Here is a 24399-nt window from a genome sequence, read left to right on the forward strand (position 1 = left end):
CTCTTTAATCACAACCTAAAGTACTTCAGCCAGAAGACCTGGGGTAATTAAGCATATATTTGATCTGCTTAACAAGTCACAGACTAATCATTTCATGTAGAAATTCCCTATTTCGATGAAGTTGTCTCTCGCTTGTCATCTTAAAAGTCTGCAAGACTGCAAGTGCAACTGCTCTCTCAGAATAAATAAATAAAAATATAAATAAATAAATTATCTAGCAAGAAAGGTAAACTCACTGTCTTCCAGGAAATTCAACTTACCTCTCAGTGATCGCATCATTTTCACCGGTTACCCTGAAAAAATGTATTAATCCACATACTTATTACTACATCAAAAGGTCCAACCTTCAATTTATATGATCGAAATAATCCTATTTGTCAAGCAACTAAATGCACAAACAGAAAGCAGAGAAACGGTTTGCCCCACAAGGGATGGCAAGAGGATGTTTAGTAGGTAAACCATGGACCTAGAAAGGAACAACCACATACCTACTTTACCTGATGGATGCATGGATGCAAAGATGCAAAGAATAATGCATGCTTTGTTCCAACCTAAAGCTAGCTATAGGCCTTCTCTCACTCTCAATCTCCTTGCATCATCAACGAAGAAAAAAAATTAAGGCAGGGAGGAAGAATTGTCACTTTTTTGAAAAATTGCTCTCTGATGATCCAACATATATCAGCTTGGTACCGTAAGCACAGAATAAAACGGTTTCGACACCGATCAAACTCCTTTTTCCTTCTTCCGGGTCATTCGCATGTCAATTTGTAGGAACAGATTACAAATTATTTCCAGCAATTAGCACATTTCCAGCCTGCTGGCGAGAAAAGGAGAGATGTTCTAGGTCCACACGGGGTAAAATGTATCCGGTAAATTAGACATTAAAACAGACAATGATCAGCAGCTTGGCAGCCATCACGCAGAGATCATCTACGTACCTACTGGATGGATCAGATTATTTTAATTAATAAAGGTGTTCTAATCCTTCACGCGGTAAAACAGCCAGTCAAGCAGTTCCTATGCATGCACATTTACTTGCCAAGTAGATATTATTTTTCTTCTTATGTTCCTGGTCTTAAAAGGTGGCAAGATTCAACAGTAATATTACCAAACTGCAGACTGGGATGCCTTGGTGTTGACTTGTTTGTCTGTTGCTTGTCTTGCCGGCAAGTGTTGCTTGCAGAGAAACATCCATCCATCTATCAACTATCAATCTGCCAAAAAGTTTCGCAGCAACTAAAATTGTAATATTCGAGTGATCCGTGTAAAGGCCAACTCAGCGATATGATCGACGGGCATGATTGGATGTACAAAAAAAACTTGACAAAAGGGAAGAACATCAATTCAGCATGTCACTTTAGCAGCTTCTGCTTACTTGTAATTAGGCTGCAGTTAGTGATTCAGTTATAACAAGCAGCTAATTAAGATAACTTGTTTTACAGACTTGCTCTGAGTAATTAATTATCGCAAGAGTCCTGAGGTCTGACAACAAGGGCCCATAGATTCCATAAGGAATTAATCAGGAAAAAAAAATTAATCTTAGTAAGAAACTGGATGCAGCTAAGCAAAAGTTTACGTCAGGGTTCATGGATTTATACTTTTCTATTTTGCATTGGGTGGCGATCAACCATAAGATCGAGGTGACGATCGAATGCCTTGTCAGTGCCGACAATAGACAGAGACATGATTTCTCATCAATTAGCTACGCAGCCAGTATATCCAGTGGACAGATCCAACGGATGGGTCAGTCGAAAGGGTGATGGTTACAATGTTGGCATCAAAAGTAAAAAAGAAAAAATATCACAACATATTTGTGAAGACTTGCTTAGTTACTGAACCTATGGTCACCAGACGATCCAAATTACATACCGCATTTACTCAGCAAAAAACAAACATTACATCCCTCTATCCCAGTCTGAAATCATTCGTCTAACATTGTGTCATCTCTTTGTTCACACACAATCAGAGTCAAATTAGCGTCGAAATAATCAGGACTTCTACTGAAGACAGCTATGTACATACTGTGGGTGTTGTACAGACCTATAGAATCCCTAGTTAACTCTAAGAATGTACAACAAAACATTGACCAGACGGCCGGAGAGCAGACTCGCTTTTTTCATGACTCCTGATTCGCCTTGTTCCCCGCCAGGATGAGGGAGATCTCCAGACCACGGCTGAAGGCCTGGTTGAACAGGATGCGCGACTGGAAGGTGGATACGAAGGGGAACCACGAGAAGAACACGATGGGCGCGAAGATGACTGCGCCCATTCCAGCATCGTACATCCGGGCGATCTCACGGACAGAGTCCCAAAGCCCAACAGTTTTCACCACACGTCTCCACGTGATGGCCAGCTGCCATGAGAAGCAACAGGTTAGGAGGCATGCGGCAAAACGTGCAAGGCAGAAAGTACAGGCAATGTACAAAGACAGAAGGAGGATGGCTTTTGTACTTACACATAATACACACCATCCAGTTGCTAAAAATGCTAGTGCACTTGCAAATAGATCAGCAATTGTAAAGGCTGTAAATCCAATAAGGCACGCAATTCCTGCAATAATGCCAATTGCGAGGAGGCCCTGTAGGAGCCGAACAAAAGCCGGCAAGGCAGTTGTCTTCTTTGGAGTTGCGGTGAAAAGCTGAAGCACAACAGAAGTTGCTTAGGCAAATTGGTTCTTATAACATGGAATCATGAAATAGATGAAAACATTAACACTTCATGTAACAAACCTTAAATAGGAGGACCATAACAAGCAGCACAATCCATGAGAAGCCATACATCTGACCAGGAACAAAAAGCATTAGATACATCAGAAGTTAGAACGGATAACTCGTTAAAGAACATCAGGGACTTGTGTTGTTGCTTAATTTGAGCATGTAAATAAATGTATAATATCAAACTTGCAAACTTGTTTATTTCACTTGCACATCAAAGAAAATTAGAACTCATCAGAAAACAAAACTATAAGGCATAAAATGAGAGCTCCCACACTAATGCTAAATCATTCAACCAACGTAAACAGAAGAATGGATAAGTGGCCGTCGGGAAGAGATGTTTTGAATTTTGTTTAAGAAATGTTTTGGTGTGAATTAACAGTAATCGAAAGCTCATCACTTACTGCTAGCGATGTGTTATGTGCTACTAGTTTAAGCTTGTACACGATGCCATACTGGAACATAAGAAATCTCAAGCTCAGGATAGTCTCTAGGACGCGTCCCCTAAACGTCTTGATATGAGCCTGTATAAACACATAATATAAGTAACAAAAAAAGTGTATGAGTGAAAAGAAAAAAAAGTCACAGGTCTTAAACAAATACAGGGTTTCGAACACAGCATTATAGTCACTGACCTGCTCCTCTTCCCACCAAGATTCCCAGCTTTTTTCTCCCTTTACACCAACTCCACCTTTATAAAATAACCAATTTGTCCAGTCATCAAAGTCCTCAACAGTTCTGATGTTCAAAAATAGAAGTCAACAAAGGTAAAACCAAAACACCAGAAATGCAACAGCAATTACATCGATGCAATGTCATCAAGAGAAAATAAGACTGGAATGATAATTGCGCACATATGATTTCAGTCTGCACATAAGTTATTATATACTTCCATTTTATCACAGTAGTGATGATTTTCCTTTAGTAAAAATAATTAAACAAGCTCTCAATTTCCCAGTCAATAGTTATCTTGCTTGAGTGCCAAATAATCTAAAGGGACGTGAAAGATAGGATTGCTCCAAACATACTTTTGCCACTCGAAACCTGAAGGGTTGAAAATGTATGGAGCAAAAAGCCATGACACAACCATGAACCAACTGCTGATAGTTAACAGGATAAAGGAAGATGAGCCACCCTTCGTATAGCCATACGCGATGTAGATAATGAGGAGGAGAGCAACCTCAAGCCTGCAATAGAAGTATCTATCAGATTGATCACCAAGTAATACTACACGATAACTAGAATTGAAGATTCCATTCGTTGAGACAGACCTTTGCAATGTCAACTAAAAGGGTGGTAAACCCGATTCCAAGACATTGCAATTGGTTGGCATTTGCTAAAAGAAATCATGAATCGATAAATTACTGATGAATATCACGAAATTGTCTTCATTTGCTTCGACACGCAGTAACAGCTAAAAAAGAAATATTTTGAAATTTAGAAGGGATGGGTTGTTTTTTTTCTAGAATACACCCAAGTAGGTGTATTATATATTGAAGGAGTTACCGCGACACGGTTACATGCCCGTAGGCCACAAACAAGCGACTACTCACTTACAACCCACTCAGAATCCACTAATACACCTACTTGTAATTGGAGATAAACAAGAGATGAGGATTGAGAAATGACAGCTGGGCTCTGTTAACTTCCAAATGAAAATAGGGATTTTGATACCTTTTATCTCTACTTAATTTCCAAATATTAATATTTTGACCAGTTCAGTGATTTCTAGTAAATGACCAAAGTTTTGCAGTGTCGATCGACAAATTACTAATTTTACGGTGTGCTTCAGCAAATGCAGTATAGTGTCCAGGACTCAATTTTGCATTCAAACAGAAAGTCAGTGCTAGGGTTTTGGATATCATGTTATATACAATGCAGAAGGGCACCTCGGCGACCCTGCCAACCATCACCCTTAGACAAATCCAATAGGCGGAGGACACGATAATATGGCAGTACTGCAAAAGCAATATGGCAACACTAAAGTTGTGCTCTATTCGATTTGGTGAAGATGGATTTGTAAGACCATTACTTATGGAGACAAACTTCCTGTAAGAATGATTGCTTGAAAGCTGCAACTTACGCTTTGACAAAGTGGCTTCGAGAATAGAGCCTATAATTGTCAGCAAACTTTATGTGACGAACAACAAAACCTCGCCCAGTAGCACGATACTGCATGCATACAGGATCATGTGTCAGCAGAGTTCCAGACAAGTAATATTTTGTAAAATTTAGAACATTCTATGTACCTTTGCACCTCCATGAAGGATTGTTCTCCCAAAATAATGTGTTCTAGTTCCAAGCGAAAAGGTGAAAAATACCGAGCAGAACTGCAGTTGCATTGTAATAAAACTAAAAACAGCCTGCACAGGGTTGAAATATAACATGAATACATGATTACGAATAACTCAAGAAGTAGGTTTTAAAAAAAACAAAGAGCATACCTTCATTAGCCCCAATTCCAAAATGAAACCCATTATCATTGGTACGGCTGTAAAAATACCAATCTGGACCAAAAATTGAGCATTCAGAGCAGCATCAAGGGCCGTGTTCCCCAGAAACCTAGCTTGGCGAGATATTGAAAAGTCGAGTCCAGAGAGTGCCTATAAGTTTCAATGGCAATTTACGTTTGTTATAGACAACAGAAGAAACATTCAGAAAAGAAATTGCATCAACAAGAAGCATAACATACTAGGAATTTGATTACTTACCAGATAAACCCTCCCATATAAGAAGATATACACAGTTAGAACAGTCATCTACATGCACACGTAGACAAAGAAATAAGTCAACAACTGATGGTAACTAACAACATGAATATATAATATAAAGTATGATTACAAATAATGAGTGTGACTGAAATCATGCATGCAGCAAGCCAAATAATAGTGTAATACGCATGAACTAATTTTCATGACTGCTTATATCATGGGTCCATCCTTTGTTGAACTGAAATATCCAGTTTATCCCTGCAGTGTAGTTTTCTATAGCATACTCTTAGCTATTAAGGGAATAAGTTTGAGAACCTAGTGGAAAGCAAGACAAGATGTATAAGTAGCGATCAATCCTTCAACAAGATCTAGGTTTTTGTGAAGGATTTAACATATCAATCTTAAAGAAGTTGAATTAGAAGTTTGTGCGCATCTTAGACTGGGAATATCCAACACGGATCTTTCTTTACACCATTCTGGTGTATACACCCGTGTATATAGCCTCAAGCAAATAGGGGTGAGTTAGGATGGTGTGACCAAAGTTTGGCCCACACTTACCAGAACCAACTCGTGATATATGATCAACTAATGGCACTATGCATCTGTTAGCCCAAAGTAGGAGGAACTCACAGTAAAATAAAGGATTTGGATTCATCTATTCAAAATGAGTTGGTTAAGAATGTATAAAGCTACAACATGATTCAGGCACAACCAAACAACAACAAAATAAAGTAAACTCGAGGATGCAGGGGTGGAGAGGGAGGGATACCATTGTGCAGACATAGTAACCAACAGTGGTGTAAAAGAAGGTTAGCATCCTAAAGAAGTCAAACAACTGCCCCAGACGGTACACATCTCGACTGAGAACTTGCTCGCCGTTGCCTCCAGCAACTTTCCCCTCAAAGAGTGCAATCTGGTTCAAACCCACATCTCGACCTTTCCCAACCTGGAAAGACGCAAAGCCTTCATCAGATTTTTGGGGATAGAAGCAAAGTATTTACAAATTTTTGGGGTATATAGAAATAATGACATATGCACTAGTTAAGTAATGCACACACATCTGCACTTCAAAAACGGATCTCTTGATTCTAGTTTCTAAAGCATGTGAGCTCGCGTGCAGAACAAAACTGATGTGCCAAATATGTCACTTTCACTTGTTGTGTAAATGCACATACTAACATCTCTGTGAACAAAATTTTCGACACCAACATGTCATATCATGCCTAACAGCCATGAATCTTAGGAATCTGTTGGGCCACATCATGTACAAACCATAATGGGTATACAGCAGTGTGCACCAAAATGCATATTATCCCTGTAGAAGACTATGTAACACAAGTAAAGAGAAAAGCTAACCTGGATATATTCATGGTGTGTAATATTACCCTGGCGTAGAGTTGAATTGAATCCTGCAAATTGGTTAAAACTTACAAGTCAAGCTTTAAAGAACAAAGTATTTTAGTATCTATCTATGTATGCACATCACTATTGTTCTTAAACTAATGTTTACTTGTTTAATTATCAACATATCACCCATCATCCTATCTACTGTAACATACAATAACAACAACGGTGACATGTATTGTAAATTTTTTGCATCACTGGTTGGGTTATCTCATGAATCTCGAAGACTGAGAACCTCTTAAGGTACTGGGTTTCTGTCTATCGATTCTGCCTGACAGTGTAGCTGTATAGATTACACAGAAGACCAACCAGCATATATATCTTCACTGATATTGATCACCCGGGATGCCTTGCTAATGCCGCCTCTGGTTATATGAAATATCCGATCAAAAACATCTGGATGTCCATAGTGCATTCGAACCCTGGATAAGGATAACAGTTCAGTTAAGTTACAACTTACAACGATTGTTATTACAGTCACAGGTTTATTGGTAGAGAGACAAAGTGTAGTAAGAAAAATGTATAAATATTCCCTACACCGAGTATAGTTAACGACATTTACTCACTTGAGGTAAGCAAGAACACGTTGCCCCAAAGTAACAAAACTGGTTTCCTGCTTAGACATAAATGATGCCAGCGAAGACACACTGTAGCAGAATAAAATAGAACAGGTTTATATAGAAAAACATAAGCATGACAATAGTTGGAAAAATATCTGAGATTAGTCAGAGAATAACCTCCCCGTAAAGACATGTTCACGCACACCAAGAATTGTGGGATCATGTATGCCATGGTTACCACGAAATTCTTCAAGTAAATTCCTCATTTTCATGGCCTCCTCCAAGTAGTTATCCTATGTGAGAACTTTTATTAATCCAGGCTGCTTTGTGTACAAAGAAGCATATTGAACATATCTACTGTTTAGCATGCTTATAAAAGAAGGGAAGAATCTAGAGCAACTTCTTATTTGCATTCAGGGGTATATACACACAAGCAAATTGAAAGCGTAGAATATCCATCTGCATGGCAAACTTTACCAAGAATGGCACAGGAATAACAGAATCAGGCACAGCTTAGCTTTCATACATTCAGAAATATCCTTAAATTGGGGATGAGCAATCTAAAGACAGCAAATATGTTATATGAGGATGTTTTTACTGAAATCCAGATCATTTTCACAAAATAAAAAAAGATGAAAGAATCTAGACTAGTGATACAATTTTGGAGGAAATGTAATGAGGTATAAAGCACTACTGCTAATATTGAACAACAATAGTAATACCTGATTCATATCAATCGTCTGCACAGCATCTCCACGAGTAAAGATTATAGCATGGTTTTGATTTTCAGGTTTTCCCTCACCAAGCTTGGGGTTCCCAGGTAGTTTAATGGAGTATATTTCCTATATATATATACAATAGTATGGTAAATTAAAGCATAACATGTCAATGAAAAGAAAAATTGGTAAAATAAATTATGGCTAACAATAAAAAAAAACATCCGTCCTTTGGATAATTAAAGTTTATACTAGCAAGTTAAGGCTACAACAGCATGTGTGATCATTGATCAATGCCAGAAACAGGGTTGATTTGGTAGATTGGCAAATGATAAAGGGGCACAGGTAGAAGTGGTAGTGCGGTAGCAAGAAACAGGGAAGTGATGATAAGAAGAAATTTCGTACTATTTCAATATATGAACATGAGAGAACACTTATTGATGCTTTTTAGGAGCCCATCACCGCAGACAAGCAATCAATTAAGATAGCTGAATAGATAATTCAATAAACTATTGTGCTTATACTACAGATCTTGACATGAAATCCTTCACTTAAAATAGGTAAAAGATAAATAAAAAAATCAGAAGTACACTGACCTGATCTTTTCCGTGAACGTCAGCCTTTACTAGCTTGGAATAATACTCTTTTATAGCATGTCCATCGCTCGCCACACTATCTTCTTCATGTATGAAAGCAACCCGAAGGGCCTCATTTCTACAAGTTATAACGGAAGGTAATCAGTACTATCCAGTCAATCAATTTAAAAGTTGCATAGCAGCAATCAAAATCAGAAACATGTTAGGGAGTTTAAAATAATGACGACAGATAGAAGACTGGACCCATCTAACATACAAAAACTTGACTGATCAGAAACAAGTATCAAAAGAACTAAGGATCGTGTAGTTCATGGAATATCCACTCTTTTTGAAGAAAAACGGAGTTTAATAAATTAAATTAAGGTGGAGTATTTATAATGGGGTGAGTTACAAAGCCAGCCATGGTCCTTGTAGATTACAGCCTACTACACAAGAAATAGAAGTCAAAAAACTAACCTTTGCAGTAAGAGAGCAATATCAGCAGCCTCTGGAGCCTTTCTCTGCTTTTGTTGCCCATATATTTGGCATGAAACAACGTAAGTAAACTTAAGATCTGCCTGGGCCCGTGCATCAGGAGATAATTCATATCCTTGAGTGTCAATATATTCAGCTGCAGAATATCCATCTTCAATACCTGGCAGAACAAACAAAAGGATGAAAAAAAACAAGAAATGTGATGAATTAATTTTCTACAACAGCGAACTATATACACACCTCCAAGATATCTCTTCTCCAAGTAACTCTGCAACATCAGGGCTCTCCTATAGTACATCATACCACGCACTGCTCCAGCAAATACGGAGTCAATGGATACATCAAGTATAAGAAAGCAAAAAAATGCAGTTAGGCATAAGAGTGAACATTAAGGATCGTTTGCATATGGAATATGTATTAGTTACACATATTCTGCTAGAACATGAACATTTACTTGTAGACAACAGAAATAAAATAAGAGATTTACCTGTCCTTGCTAAAGTTTGGCCACGATATGATACCCAAAACCGCAGCTCTAAGGTATCACTTGAACTCTGCTTAAAATCCTCTTCTGATGATTCTCCACGGCCAATTCGTTCTAAGAAGTTTGCCCACTCATCTGCAAACCAAACAAAAATCAAGGACATGTACCCATAGAAATTAAGGGAATGTTTATATGAAATGACAATCTGATTGCAAAAAAAATTGCGAGTTACAAATTAGATGGCTGCTATAGAAATAACGACTAAATCAGTATCTTGGCACAGTGAAAAAAGGCAACATTTATTTCATTTGTGGTGAACTAACAGAACGGTTTCACTCTGCAACCACTCATGCTGACAGAATTTTTTTATAATTAATTGAAGTTATATTTAGAATGTGTACTGTGAGTGACTTATTATGTGCTACACTGCCACTTTAGCAAAATAAATGTTCAGAAAAAAGTGTAACAGAACACTTTCCTCTGCCATGTAATGGCATGCGTCCCAAACTCCTAATACACTATAGCCTCGTCTAAAACATTAAAAAAAATGCTAGCAGGGTTTTTTCTTAACCAAATAATAAATGGGTGAGAGGCTATATGATGTCAATACGGCAACTACTTGCATGCACTATACCCTTTAGGTGGAATAGGTGAAACCAGGGCCAGGCAGATGTTTAAGCAGTAAATAAAGGTTACAAAGTTTGGCAGCATTGACACGAGATGCACTTAACAAGTGAATTTTAAATCAAAACCTAAACCATGGATCGAGAAACAAATAAGACAAATTATGTCGTGAATAGTATATCAATAGTAGAATTCACAACAGAATTTTTCTTTTTGTTTCTTGATATGCGGATAAAGTTTGGATTTGAAAACTGTAACATGAGATGCCTATTGTGTCAATGTATGAAATTTCAGGAGAAAACGAAATCATGACTTTGGATGACCATCTGGATTGCAAAGATTCCACCTAAGTGCACCTCCCTATTTATACATAGTGTCCCTGGTAACACAGCCTGAAGAACATCTACATAAAGCAAGCTCCGATGAACTAGGGTATCACCAACATGTTGTAATTAGTAAGGAAAATAAGGAAGTAAAAAACACCAGGGGCAGAATAGTGAACACTCTTTTGACTGGTCCATGAGATGACTCAATTATTTTTTCTATTGCTCAAATACCTAAATAGCACATTTTCCACAATTGGCTTGAACATCTTGACCAGTCACAATTAATGGATATTTATATGAACAGGAACTGAGAAGAAAAAGGCAAAATGTATGTGCAAAAAATGCTTTGTACAAAAGCAAAATAACCATTCAGTCAAAAATATAACCATTGTGGATTACCATTTGCATGAAGTAGTAGAAATTAAGTATGATAGTTACCAGGAAAGATTTTTTGAAGGTAGAAAAGTATAGAAATGCCATCTTCGTTGTCAACACACAGCTCGGACATGCTATAAAGTACGGTCTCACTGTAGTATGGAGTAAAGACACTGTTGCACAAGATAAGAATGTGTTAATAGGACCATATCCCTTGAGATAGCATAAAGTCCATAAGCATTTATAGTACCTGAAGGGTATCATCTCAGAGACAGGCTTTGCTTCTGGCATGTCCATGAATAAAGAGTTGGTGAAAAATTGCAGTCTTCTCTGAGCTTCTAAATTCTTCGGAATGTTGGCAGCAGAGTCTTTGACAGTCAAAAGTAAGTGTAAACGCTTAACCTGTTCTTTCTGCAAGCACACACATACCACTCTAGTAAGAATAATAAAGACTAGGCGATAGGAGAATCTCGTACCCTATCAGCCCTTATCCATCGTGGGGCTGTCATGCTAAAAATGCACAGAAGCACCACAAAATGGCACAGAAAAATCCAAAAACAATTGTTGTGAACATTGACACAAGATGCGACTATGCACAGCAGAATTTGAATTGGTTATTCACAACAGAATTTGTCTTTCTGCTCCTAACATGTTTGGGTCAAATTTGGATTTGGAACTTTCTGAATGCAGGTACGTTGGTACTACCAAGAACTTTTGCACTAAGCATTTTCAAATAAATTTGCAGGGGAAGTACCATTTCCAGATCCTTTGGCCAGAAAATCTTTGAGAATAGACGCCCTTCATTTCTAGCTCTTAACAGTAACTGCCATGTATCAAACTGTTCCCTGCAGCAAGAGGGGCAAATTTATACTTGAAAATAAAGCAGAACTGTGGAACAGGTATCTTTCACCAAGACAAATAGAACGACGATGTTTCATTGCATACCTTAAGTTTGGTGCAAGAAACTCATGGGTAACAACTTCATAGAGCTCACGGAGAGCTTTCGTAACACCAGCTGCACGATCAGCAGTCTCGTCGCGTATCTAATACATATCAGATTGTTATTTCAAATGCCTTCATGATAAATTTATAGAACATACATGAAATAGGAAACAGTTGAATAATAACACACATTTACCCCTCATCAAAAGAAATTATGCGGATTCATCAAGTAAATCACTTTATTATGTTCACATGTCTAGACCAATAATCAAGGGTAACAATCTTACCAGAAGTCCTGTCAAACCAGTGAGTCGTGACTGGACTAACTGCAGCTTCTTCAGATTGATAGTCACCAAAAGTGAACGCTGTGTTATGCTATCATTGAGGTCTCGGAAAAGACGTTCAACCCTGTACATACATCGGTGGTATGCATTACAATTAAGTAAATATATAAATTAGGGAAAATATGGCATACTGTTAATGTTAGTATCAGATACTTTATGTTTAAGTAAGAAATCGTACCAACGCTGCCCTTCAGCATCAACTAAAGAGTTAAGAATCCTTTCTGTGCTATAATAGCATTCCTTGACAGCATAGGCCATGTATTCATCTTTTGATATTCTATGCCATAGCTCATACTGAGAGTCCTTACAGTCAGATGCATAGTCATTTGCCAACATGATCTACAAATGAAGCAACCAACAGAGTCATGGCAGCTAAATCAGTTGGTTCATGGAATCAAATTATATGTTCTTGCAAAAAAAAAAAGGATATAGTAAATTTCAATTAGGATACCTTGCTTGTAAGAAGAAACAACGGCCACTGTACAAGTCTTAAATTTCCACAGTTACTCGGCATCATAAGCAGATCCATTTCCCTGCAAGGAAATCCAGTCATGATATTGAAGAAAATGAGTTAATTAGAAGAGATAGATATAAACTGTGTCTCGTACCTATTACTGATATAGTCCTCTTCACGCAAGCTCTTGATGATCTCATTCCAAAATGGGGAAAATATTGAGGCATACATCTTAGTGATTTCCGAATCCTAGTTTTGAGGGTGACCAAAGCTTCAGTACATTCAGATATCACAGTTGTCGAAATTTCAAAAGCAAGACTGGAATCAGCTAACCTGATTTTTTTTAAGATAACTAAAAAAAGAAACCGTTAAAGCAACAATATGTTCAGGCCATCACCAGAATTAGGATATAACCGGATAGAGAAGTAACAATACAAATACAGGATCTAGCTTTAAAGCTAATCTAGTAGTCAGTGAAATAACAAGCTACAACAAAGTGCGTGATTAGGTAAACTGAGTTGAATAAACCTTTTTGCAACATACCGGGTCACAAAATTAAACATAAACTTTCTACAATGAGAAATTAAATGCAGGTACAGAACCATCTTCCAAAGGAATGAAAAAACTGGCAACTGAGATGTGCAATGTCAACTTCCAATCTAACGTTAGTTTACCTGAGCAACTGGCCTGTTAGATATCCTGCAATGTCAAATAAAAGCAGTATGAAAAATAAGGTTAAACTAGATGGCAGATCTAAACAGATGTGCAATGGCACTGTTCTTAGCCACAGCCATTCAAATGATACAATTTTAAAGAATAGGACTAGTGACCTTTTGGGGGAAAGAGTTTTTGCAAAAGCTTCAGGAAAGCTCTCAAAACGTTTATGAAGCATTTCAATTGAACGAATCTGCATTAAATTGGCAAGTGTCAGAGTGATATCCAATCTACAAATCACAAGATGTGTATATGTTGTTGATAGTACCTCCCCAAGGCGGCCTCTAGCGCCCATAACACCACCAACGAGAGCAGACAAAAGAGTGTACCAAATGTGAATATCCATCAGGTATATCTACATATACAGATGAAAGCACAGTAATGTATCATTATTCATTTGCACAGTGTGCTTCTCTTCTCTTCATGAAACTTGAAGGGCAACAAAGGAAACTTACCGCTACTACTGGTGCCCACAGACTCAGAATGGTCAAAGCATTATTATTTCCTGAAAAAAAAATCATTAGCATGGTAGTTGCATTGTTACAGCGTGCTTGGGTAAATAAGAAGAGAACCGTTTTTTACTAACCCTTCGACACAAGATCATGCCAGGAATACTGCAAATTATGTAGTTGCACAATGATCTTTGTTGGTTCAACTAAAGGGTGAATCTGCAAAAGGAAATGACACAATAAACAATAGTAACTCTTGATCACACAGAAAATGTAGAGCAAGCATCAAAATTCTGAAAAGTACAGTTATAACTAATAACCACCTGGAGAAAATAAGCAAAAGTAAATTTGCATGCGAATATGACCAACCAAAAGATCACGTATCTGCATCACACCATGTCAAAACAAGTAGTGAAGGTCAGTTAGATACAAGAGAACTGCTATTATATCCAAAAAAAACATACCAGAGAGCTGCTGGCTAATTACTAAACATGGCACGCTAGCAACTAAAAAACAAATCCAGGCTATTGTTAGTGACTGCTAAAGTGCTAAGGCCAGGTAGTAATTACACCATCACATGTATTTCTCAGCTTTTTTTCGATTTGCCAGAAACTGTATCCCTGTATTCGTTCAAAAAAAAAACTGGCCCCCTGTAGCCACTGAAGAAGACCGCAAGTTTTTCTAGGGGGGGGGGGGGGATATATGATCACAGTTCTACAATTTCCACACAACAACTAGATATTAATATCGCATGATGATTTATCATTTTTCAAGTATGATAACTAAGAATGCCTTAAATTACAAATTGTTCAAAAATTCTGAAATTGAAAAGGAAAAAACCTGGCATAGTCACTTATACTCTCATAAAGTCCACGTCCAATATAATATCGTTCCTAAGTACAAAAGGAGAAACAAGATGAGCACCTTCACAAAGAAGACATGTTCCCAAATATGTAGAATGAAGACATGCATACCTGGTATATCCACTTGAAAAATTGGAAAAACTGTGACCGGTCAGAAAAATTAGAGAGCCTGTGACATGCTGGGATCTTGGCCAATAATGCAAAGACAAGCCTAACAGCAGCATAACCACCCAGAACAAGAACATAAATCCGGAAATAAGTTGAATCAGAGTTTCGTGCATTTTTCTCATCCAAGACTTTCCTGTTCGATATTAAACATCCAAATGAATAGGTAACTTTGTACATTGTGAAAGGGTAAGAACAATAATACAACAGAATACTCACACATAGAGATAGGTTACGAATGTTGAAACTGAAGTTAACCAAAGGAACCGGATAACTATTCTTGAGATGGCGAAACCTCTAGCTGTCTTATATGCGCCAAACATAAGCAGTATATCCAAGCAGCCTAAAAAGGAATTGAGCACCAGAAAAAGAGTATAAAGGCCAGACCATACAAATGTTAGCAGATCCTAGCTCAGGTTGGAAAAGGTATAAATGACAGCGAAGCATGCAAAACCATCATAGGAAATAGGGGAAAATATAGATCTCGCCCAGCTAACATAGACAGAAGGTAGGAAAAAAAAAAGGAAGGCTGTAAAAGCAGTATCATTGAAAATATAGAGATCGTACACTCGATGAAGTTCAGTATGAAGAAGGCAGGTCCAGCACTAAGTAATACTTTAATAGTACTGATGTCTATCTTGCCACGGTGAAAGGCTATAATAGCTAAGCACTGCAACACCATTCAGAGAGAGAAAGAGAGAAATGAATCTTTAGCACTGTAAGTTCTTGACATATCTGTCCATACAAATCACAAATTCACAATATTATCAAACCACTTACCTGAAACATTATAATGAGAAAAATCCACAGGCGATGAAAACTACGGTACAAATGAAGAAAAGTTCGATGCTCAACGAAGTTGGTCTTTCCGGTCTGTAGTTAAGAATTAAATCAGAGTGACGGACAGTGCATCTCAAAGGGGTTAGAAACCAGAATAGGGAGAAAATGGACAATAATGTGGCTTGAAGGACACTAGAATAGGGAGGAATGGACACTCATGTGGAAGAAGATATATAATATGAGTTATTTTTATTGCTTGATCACCAAATTTACAATGATTGCAGCCTTTTCCATGGTTGACTCGGTGTGTCCCCTAGACCTTAGTACTCTACACACTATGTCTAACATCCAATAAAAACAAAGCAATGCTCGAATAAAATCCTAGTTCGCTGATTTCAACTCAAACTCTTCCGGACAGTTTCCTAATCAAATTGTAGTAACAGGGGTACTGCAATTGCTAGCGAAGAGGCAAACTAATTTGCTGCCACTACGTGCTATAGTAACACTTGTACTGATATTGCTAGTGGTGGAGCCCATGCCCATGACATACACTGTAAGTAATTGAAAGGCTGGAACCTCAAACAATAGTACCCGACAAACAAGGCTTGTCATATTGTTTGGCTGTTGGTGCCACATGCATCAACAAAACTATTGATGTCCATAGAAAAATATACGTGAGTAACTTACACGCTTCCTCTTTGCAGGCTTGCGCAAAAATTTGGAGCTCTCATTAGGTGGCCAACCAAGATCAAAGCATGAGCGCGACCTACAGATATGCAACATAATAAAGTAAGAGAGGTGAAGAAATTAAAAGCGTAAAGAGCACAAAGGCAATTGTTTGGAGAATAAACCAGAAGTATTCGTTGAAGTCATCATAATTCCTCCAAGCAGAATGTGCCGCTTTACCATCATTGTTACTGTTAGCCTCCTGCGGAAGATATAAATGCATAAAACCAAAATACAACAGAAAAGGATTAAAAAATGATAGTAAGTGAGTTGCTATGTAAATAGCTAATATTGAACCACAAAATATATATTTCACAGATGTGTGTAAAAATAAATCAGAACAAAGAAACAAAATGGCTCACAGGAACTATCCAATACCTATTAAGGCATTGAATTAACACTTTCAAGTTTTCCACAAAATCAAGAAAGCTAGCAATGCTAAAGATCTTAAAGCACCAAGGAGACTATAAGTCCTCATACTGAATTGAGGAAACATCCATGCCAATCTTAAGGAAGGAAGACATACAAGTGGAGAAACAATACCTATTCAGACCTTAAAAATGCAGCAAACAAAAAAGTCCAAATTTTATATGAACCTACCGCAGACATGGTTTGATATATCGGAGTAATTATTTTCTCCAGATATGAGGTGGAACCATCACTGGTAGTACAGCTCTTAGCAGGTTCAGCTTCAGCAGAATCAAGAATCCCATCAAGTTCCTTTGCCATCTGAAAATATGCCAAAAACATCAGTAAGCTCAACACATTGTAAAATGGATATTGCTAAAATAAATACAGATGAAATATTCACCTAGTAAGAACATATCGATACACAACACAAAAGAAGCCAGGCTAGGACGAGAAGGGACTCACATTGTGGAAAATGTAGCATAAGCATTCAGGCAGAAAGCGAATATTTGCAGCTTCCCCCCAAATAAGAAAGTAGAGAGCAACTAGTATGATTTTTCTATTCTTGTTTACCGCTTCAAGACTACCAAAAAAACAGGTGATGACTGGTAAGCCTCCAGGAAGTTAACAGCATGCAAAAAAGAAAGCCCTCATAAGAAATTAAACTACCTGGTCCATGCAACACGCTTGCCCAAGAACCTACACCATTTGATGTAGTTGTCCAGAACTTTGCAGAAAACTTCTGTGACAGCCCTCTCATCGATTTTCTACAAGAGCCATGCACATGTTTATTGTATACTGCGATTAGCTAAGATATTAACATACACAGCTAAAATTTACTGATAACTGGCCAGAAAAGAACAATGACGAATGTCAAATATTTCATATTTGTCTTATTGAAAATAAAAGGAACAACAGCAATAAGCATAGGCATTGCTGATTAATAGTAACTGATACCTCATCCATTACTGGGGACAGTTTCAAGATTGAGTTTGCAGCAAACACATTTACTTAACCAAAAAAAAAACAAGGTGGGAGGTGGGAGGTGGGAGCAATTTCCTCCACAGGGTACTTTGAACCCAGACACCCTTTTATTCGCTTGGTTGTCCGAGTTTTGAACCCAGGTGAATAGCATGCACTCATGCGAGACCACCAACCAAAATACGATCAGTTCCTCTAATGCTTGTGGTTTAAAATATATTGGTTGTGCTCATATATTCTATTCTACATCATATAATTCATGAAGCATTACACAGCGGGGATAAGGATCTGCGCATCCAGAAGCCTAATTTTGTTTGTTCAGATGTATCCAGATAAGAGGGAGAGAACTAACCGGTTCCGTCTCATTAGGCAAGCTGAGACGGGACTGGGCATTGGCTAACGTAAGTGCCACATTTTCACGCTGATTCCGAACATTGTCGTCCTGAAACACGAACAAAAATCCAATTACATTAGATACTCGATGCAGGCAGAATAACATGAACGAACCATGAAGTAGATGACAAACAACAGGAGTAGCAGCAAAAAGAAAGTAACAACTTGCCATATTGTTGCTTGATGAGTAATGAAGCCAAATAAGATGAGGTCATCAAGCTAAGCACTAAAAGAACTTGTGCATATATCTAAATTTCCACAATCTTCAGGTCTTCAAGGGCAAGGTTATCATGCAAAGACCTCTTCGGAACAATGAAATAGGGAAAGAACAAGATTGGAATTCCATGACTCGTTTAATCCTAACAGGATTAAAATATACAGCTCTAACAGGAGCAGCCAGCGTAGGACTGATAACTAGATTTGGCTTTAGTTTTTTCTTTTACCAAAGATTGGGCTTTAGTTAACCGAGATACAAAAGTAGAAGTCAGAACCGACACCAAACACTACTTTACCACTAGTTGTTTCTCAAAGAGTCCAATCAATCAAAATATTCAAACTATAGACAACAGAGTGATCCACCGAGTGACTCATGGCGACTTAACATGCAGGATACCATATTAAACCATCGACACTTAAGGGAGGATCCAAAATAATGTGATGAAAACAAAGAAGAATGTGGCATAAGTTCAATAACCTGGAAGCCAAATACATATTGTAGAAGGTCAAAAATATCTTTTTGCCTTAGCTGTGGAGTGTCATAAGGAAACCGTGGCAGATCCTCACAGTTTTGAATTGCAGCTATTGCAGCCCTGACCTATTAAAGTTGCAAGAGATATGCAAGACCATTATGAAAAAAGTTACATGCAAAAAGGCATGAGACGACGGTATTTAACAAGAATAGAAAACATGGTTACCTCAGGGAAAAACCCCACAATATTTGCCACTGATGATGCATCAAGGGGTATAATATTGTAAGGCATAAGTTCGCCTCTCAGAGCTGCATCAGATCTTTTTATTTTCTTTATCTGAAAAAAGGCCAATGAGAAAAAAAAGTATCAGTTCCACAGAATATAAATGTGAAGCAAACTACATGACTGTTCCAGGCTTTCAAGGACAGGAGTATATTTGGGATCAGCAGAATATGGCGCCGTGCAATTTTTCCCTGGGGACCATTGTGGAAGGCAAAAAAACAGGCGTAGCGGTAGCAAGATCAGTTCTGTCATGATCAAGCAATTACCTCCTCTAGAATTTGTTTACCAAGTCTATCAGTCGGTGCTGGTCCAACAAGAATTTCCAAAACATCAAGCAAAGCCCTCAAAGTAGCATAGATCTTTTTCATTTCTACAGCCCTGGCTCCCATCCTGGTCATAGCGTAAAAAATGGAATGTTCATGAGCAACGTCATAACGTACATAAGATGATTCACCACACAAAACGTCAATAGAGAAGATAGTGTGAGAGGGATATGATAGTGCAGTCCTGATTTCTTTTCATCAAACAATTGTGCTCGGTAATCTTAAGAAAGAAGGCCAACTTAGCACTTAGCGTATCACATAAATAGATGGATACCTCCGACAGAGACGAAACAGTGCTGACAAAGAAGTTTGCGGGCCAAAATTCAAGTAAGAGAAAAATGTTATGACCCTACAGTTTCTGCATCATAATAAAGAGAAAAGCGTACTCTGTACTGAAAGTTCCCGATTCCCTCAGTCTCTCCTGCTCTCGTTGCATATCATCAACTCGACGCCGACTCTTGTATTCTAAATAGAAGTTCCAAAGGATCTCAATGTCATTTTGACGGTCAATTGAAGCCCCATCTTTCTTAGCAAGTTTTTGCTGCAGAATACCAAGACATCAATAGGAAGTAAGATATCAAAGTGAAACCATTAACCGGGAAGTGATTAAACAGCGTTAGGAGTAACACTGTGAGAACTAGCATACCTTGATCACAGATGCTAAACCAGTTTTAAACTGCAGAACACCTCTCCCATCGCTGCTTGGATCCAGATTTTGGGCCATAGTGTATGCTTGTTCACAAACTGTAGGGCGACCAGAAAATTCAGTATGAAGTTTGCACGAGTGGAACTGCTGTATGCAAGAAAGTCCCACTAACTGAAGCTGAGAAAAACACATTCACACATAACCGAATGCAAAGGTGCATAAGTACACTGCCAGATCCATGTTCTTCTCCCCGTAATCATACAGAACTAAGGACCTAAATATGGGGTCCAGCTCAAGGTGGGCTAGCTAAAGTAGATATGGAGAGATAAGATCGAGAGGCATTTCTTTTATCAACTGAAATATGAGAATGGGTCATCGTTAGTAGTCACAAATGGAAAGATATTGACATGGGCTCTGGTACTTCGAACTATATTATTTATGCTACTGTGACAGAATATATGTGAAATTGTGAGGGTTAGCAGGATTGGTATTTTACCATCAAGTAGTACTACTTTGTGAGTCGGATTTTAGGTTAGCAGGGTTGATATTCCAGGAGCAGAAGAGGAATATATCTTGGCTAGGAGGGTGGCAACAGAGGCAGTGCATGGCAGGACAGATAAAGGATCGCATGCTGGCCGTAGAGCATGGAAATGCTAATGGGATGCACAGTACTAATCAATGGGCATGCCTGATAAAAGATGATCTCTGGGCAGCGAAGCTATCTAGTATGTATGTCAAGGTAGGTGAGTCTTTGCCGAGAGTTCCACCGCCAGAACCATTTAAGACTGAGGTGCAAAGCAACTTCAGGACTCGACCAAGATGGATCCTTATCAGTGCAGTCCAAATTCTTCTATAACTACAACCATGTCACAGAAAAGAATCGCTTAATCGGAGGTGTCCTTGTAATTAGTTTTGGGCCGAGACCTGGTATGGCATCTATGCCTGCCTTTCCTGTTCCTAGTTGTTTTTGTTTGTTTCTTTCGAGTTGTAGAAAGATAGGAGTCCGAATGAGGTGCAACCCAACTTCAGGACTCGACCAAGGGGTGTGGTCAGTTTTAAGGGAGTAGAAACTTCTGTTATCTTTTATAGGTTAATCAAAGACACAGCACAAGAACGTGCCAGGGTCGACCAAATACCAAGTGTGTTTTCAGATTTTTCCCGTCTAGGATTTCTTTCTGTTGGTGCAAGCTAGGAGCAATTGTTCATGGGATTTTTTCACGGAACCTAAAGGGTTCGGCTTATTGGTTGTTGTGTAAGTTCCAAATAAGTGTATCCTTCACTTCTCAGGCTTCGCTGGTTGTAGTAACATTTGTTTGGGTAGGAGAACATGTACTTTCAGGAATCAGAATATTTCAAATCAAGTACTCCCTCCGGCCAGAATTACTTGTCATCACTGATTTAGTTGTACTAAATCTGGGACAAGTATATGGGTCGGAGGGAGTAACTCTTTTCACTGATTGGTGGCATCATTATACAGTTCCTTGGCCTGCCATCCATTCCTCTGTTTGTTTGATTTTTATACCACGAAATCTGAATCAATTCAAGCACATCAGCTTGACTCAAAGTCTCGTTCCGTTTGTAATGCAGATGCCAAGCGTTTGACTGGCAGGTGGTTCGAACCGTCCGTGCAGAGCGACATGCAGCTCTGGCCATTCAAGGTCATTCCCGGCCCTGCTGACAAGCCGGTGATTGGCTGGACGAGGGTCGCGACCTTGATTTCCGTTGGATTTTTCTTGTTAGGCCAGAAACTAATCCGTCAATTTTACTTGCTGCACATTGTCTCTGGACAAACGTATATACTATTGCCGTTGCGTTACTAGCCATTGTCGTCGCTCGCATATATCTGATAGTACCATTTGCTTCGAGCCAGGCGTGACAATAATTGTCTATCTGATACACTTGCTACTAGAGGGAGGATTCAGTGAGATTGTATTTCTGTTGCTCAGTGCACCATTTTAGATTGGGCAACCCAACGCCTAGTTTGAGTGTCGTCATCAGGTAGTAGTATCAGAGCTAGCTAAGGTTGCTCACGGTACAGAAAAAACAGGAGTAATCAATTAATAACTATGTGAGTTACTATAATTGGCAAAGAAAATCCCTCGAGTAAACGTTACGGCACGCCGGTAGTGGCGGTGGTGGTGAGGTTGGTTGAGAATGGTGGGATACTGGGGTGGGAGTGGAGACGGTAGCAAGAGAGAGGGGGTGGGGGCGTACGGATCCGGGCGACGTTGGGGTCGTCGTCCTCGATGTCGTCGGCGGCCTGCAGGATCTGCTCGATGTTGGTGGTCCGCCCGAGCGAGGGCGGCACGGCGGACGCGAGCCCGGCGCCCCCCGCGTGCGCGGCGGACGCGGACACGCCCCCTCCGCCGCCGCCGCCGGGCCGGCCGTGGTCCCGGTCCCGCTTCAGCGCCGCCCGGACCAGCCGCTCCCAGTTCTCCGCCACCCTCTCCGGCCCCCCAACGCCGCCACCGCCGCGGGGCGGCCTCCGCCTCGCCGATGACGCCATCGCCCCCGCCGCCGACCGGTCGTCCCGCCCTGGCAGCAGGAGCTAGTGGTAGAAGGAGGAGGCGCGCGATCTGGGTCTGGGTTTGGGGTTGGGGTTGGGGAGCGAGTGTGGGTTTGGGGAATTCAAAAAGGCTTTTGTCGATTTTACTCTGGAGAAGAAGAGAAGTGGAGCCTGGGGGTCACGTGGGACGCGGTAGCGTGCGAGCGCGCGACGCGGGGGCGACCCGACCGGTCAGTCAGCCCGGCCGGCTTCGGCCTTCGGGTGGGGCGGCGGCGCGATCTTTTTTTCCTTCTTCTTTCTTTTTTCCGAAGCTAGGGGAATGAAGAGTCAAAAAAAAAAGTGTTGAACCATGAGTGGAGGCCTGGGTACTCAATTCGTGGGTACCTTCCACGAGCCCACGACGGCGTCGTGCTCGTATTGGGCCGACGACTCCAACCAACAAGGACTTGGAACTTGGAAGGCCCATTTCATGCGAGTTGCCCGCGCCTCATGCGGCCCAGAACGTGCCGATGCCTCCCTCGTCAACAACACAACATTCGCTCAAATAAATAAATAAGACACACAACTTCTGTCCTCAAAAAAAAAACACACACACACAACTTCTCCCCCACTTGCTCGTCTGAATCTCTCTCGTGTGTCTTAATCCCGTCCCTGCTTTTGTTGCTTATTATTAAGTGGTAGTACTGTACTGTATGCAAGGCTAATAAACTGCAACGTTTGATCATCTCCAAGTCGAAGTACTCCAAGCAAGAACACACAAACACACACACACATATATATATACAGAAACAGGATACAGTAAGTACATTTTGCTGTCGAGAAAAGAAATCGACAGATAAACGATACAGGTACAGAGGTACAGGGTAACGCTAGCCAGCTGCTCGTAGTGCAGGGTAACGTAGAGGATCAAGGCTTGCTAGCTAGTAATGGTGCCCAGCGCCACCGGCCGGAGGGTAATACCCGGCCGGCGCCGGAGCGGCCGCCGCGACGCCATGATTCTTGTTGTTGTGATGATGGCTGCCGCCCATGATGCCGTGCTTGTGGAGGCGGTGTTCGATGGCTTCTTCCCGGTGGACGGCCTTGTCCTGGTGAAGCTCCATCTTGGCAGCGGCGACCTTGGCTTTCCCCCTCTCGTGCGCCAGCTCCTTCTCCGCCTTGGACCTCGCCGTCGCCGCCTCCGCCTTCTCCTCCGCCTTCGCCTGCGCCACTTTCGCTTTCGCTCTCGCCGCGCTCACGCCGTCCTTCACCTTCTCCTTCGCCGCCTGCATCCTGATGGCTCTCTAGGACTCCGTCAAATGTATGATCTTCTTCTTCTTCGCTCGCTGGCTGGCTGTGATCGATGGATCGATGGAGTCTGGATGGATGATTTGCTAGTCTGTTTGTTGGAACAGGGTTCAGAGCTTCTTATAATGGCGGGCGACGAGTCGTTGGATGCCACGTGGAGCGACACGTGGGGGCAGAGCATGGCATGGCATGGAGTGCACGACGGCCACGTGGCAGATCCGCCGGTGCTTCGAGAGAAGGAATGAGCACACGTACGCTGCGCACGTCATCAAAAGAATCGAGAACCTTTCTGATATTTTTCAAAGTTTATCCTGAGACACTGGCGCTTTTCTGGTTTTCTGATGTGAAATTATGCTAGCTTCGAGTTTAGGGTAAAGACGAAGGGACTGTTTGGTTTGATGCCGCAGTAGCCTTTCCAAAAAATTGGTTGCTAAAAGTTTGGTTGAGGATTATTTTTCTCGTGAGT

The 24399-nt window shown here is 40.1% G+C and overlaps 2 protein-coding genes across 2 annotated transcripts; both read right to left on the reverse strand.

Annotated features, from left to right (window-relative positions):
- Nucleotides 1-1687: 1687 nt before the first annotated feature.
- On the reverse strand, nucleotides 1688-22771 carry LOC100833455 (callose synthase 10). The gene is made up of 51 exons (XM_010229812.3): nucleotides 22358-22771; nucleotides 20144-20241; nucleotides 19884-20038; nucleotides 19441-19564; nucleotides 19118-19228; nucleotides 18898-19017; nucleotides 18163-18252; nucleotides 17499-17596; nucleotides 17295-17412; nucleotides 17022-17150; nucleotides 16547-16623; nucleotides 16383-16461; nucleotides 15696-15788; nucleotides 15483-15585; nucleotides 15135-15258; nucleotides 14862-15051; nucleotides 14728-14780; nucleotides 14211-14271; nucleotides 14025-14106; nucleotides 13894-13943; nucleotides 13707-13793; nucleotides 13555-13631; nucleotides 13399-13423; nucleotides 12879-12973; nucleotides 12722-12803; nucleotides 12449-12609; nucleotides 12214-12334; nucleotides 11930-12027; nucleotides 11739-11829; nucleotides 11235-11395; nucleotides 11048-11157; nucleotides 9663-9794; nucleotides 9416-9484; nucleotides 9158-9335; nucleotides 8702-8819; nucleotides 8112-8231; nucleotides 7567-7682; nucleotides 7396-7476; nucleotides 7139-7251; nucleotides 6782-6834; nucleotides 6195-6371; nucleotides 5426-5473; nucleotides 5159-5317; nucleotides 4964-5077; nucleotides 4798-4886; nucleotides 3743-3901; nucleotides 3350-3452; nucleotides 3119-3238; nucleotides 2730-2780; nucleotides 2456-2638; nucleotides 1688-2353 (listed from the first exon to the last, which is right to left on the reverse strand). The coding sequence occupies exons 1-51, from the start codon at nucleotides 22647-22649 to the stop codon at nucleotides 2117-2119; spliced, it is 5775 nt and encodes a 1924-aa protein (XP_010228114.1). The 5' UTR covers nucleotides 22650-22771; the 3' UTR covers nucleotides 1688-2116.
- Nucleotides 22772-23398: 627 nt separating this feature from the next.
- Nucleotides 23399-24020, reverse strand: LOC100833759 (late embryogenesis abundant protein 6). Its single transcript, XM_003561171.4, has one exon. It carries the CDS (start codon nucleotides 23915-23917, stop codon nucleotides 23570-23572), a length of 348 nt encoding a protein of 115 aa, XP_003561219.1. The 5' UTR covers nucleotides 23918-24020; the 3' UTR covers nucleotides 23399-23569.
- Nucleotides 24021-24399: the final 379 nt, after the last annotated feature.

This window comes from Brachypodium distachyon, chromosome 1 (genome assembly GCF_000005505.3).
Source record: "Brachypodium distachyon strain Bd21 chromosome 1, Brachypodium_distachyon_v3.0, whole genome shotgun sequence".
In the NCBI taxonomy this organism is placed as follows: domain Eukaryota; kingdom Viridiplantae; phylum Streptophyta; class Magnoliopsida; order Poales; family Poaceae; genus Brachypodium; species Brachypodium distachyon.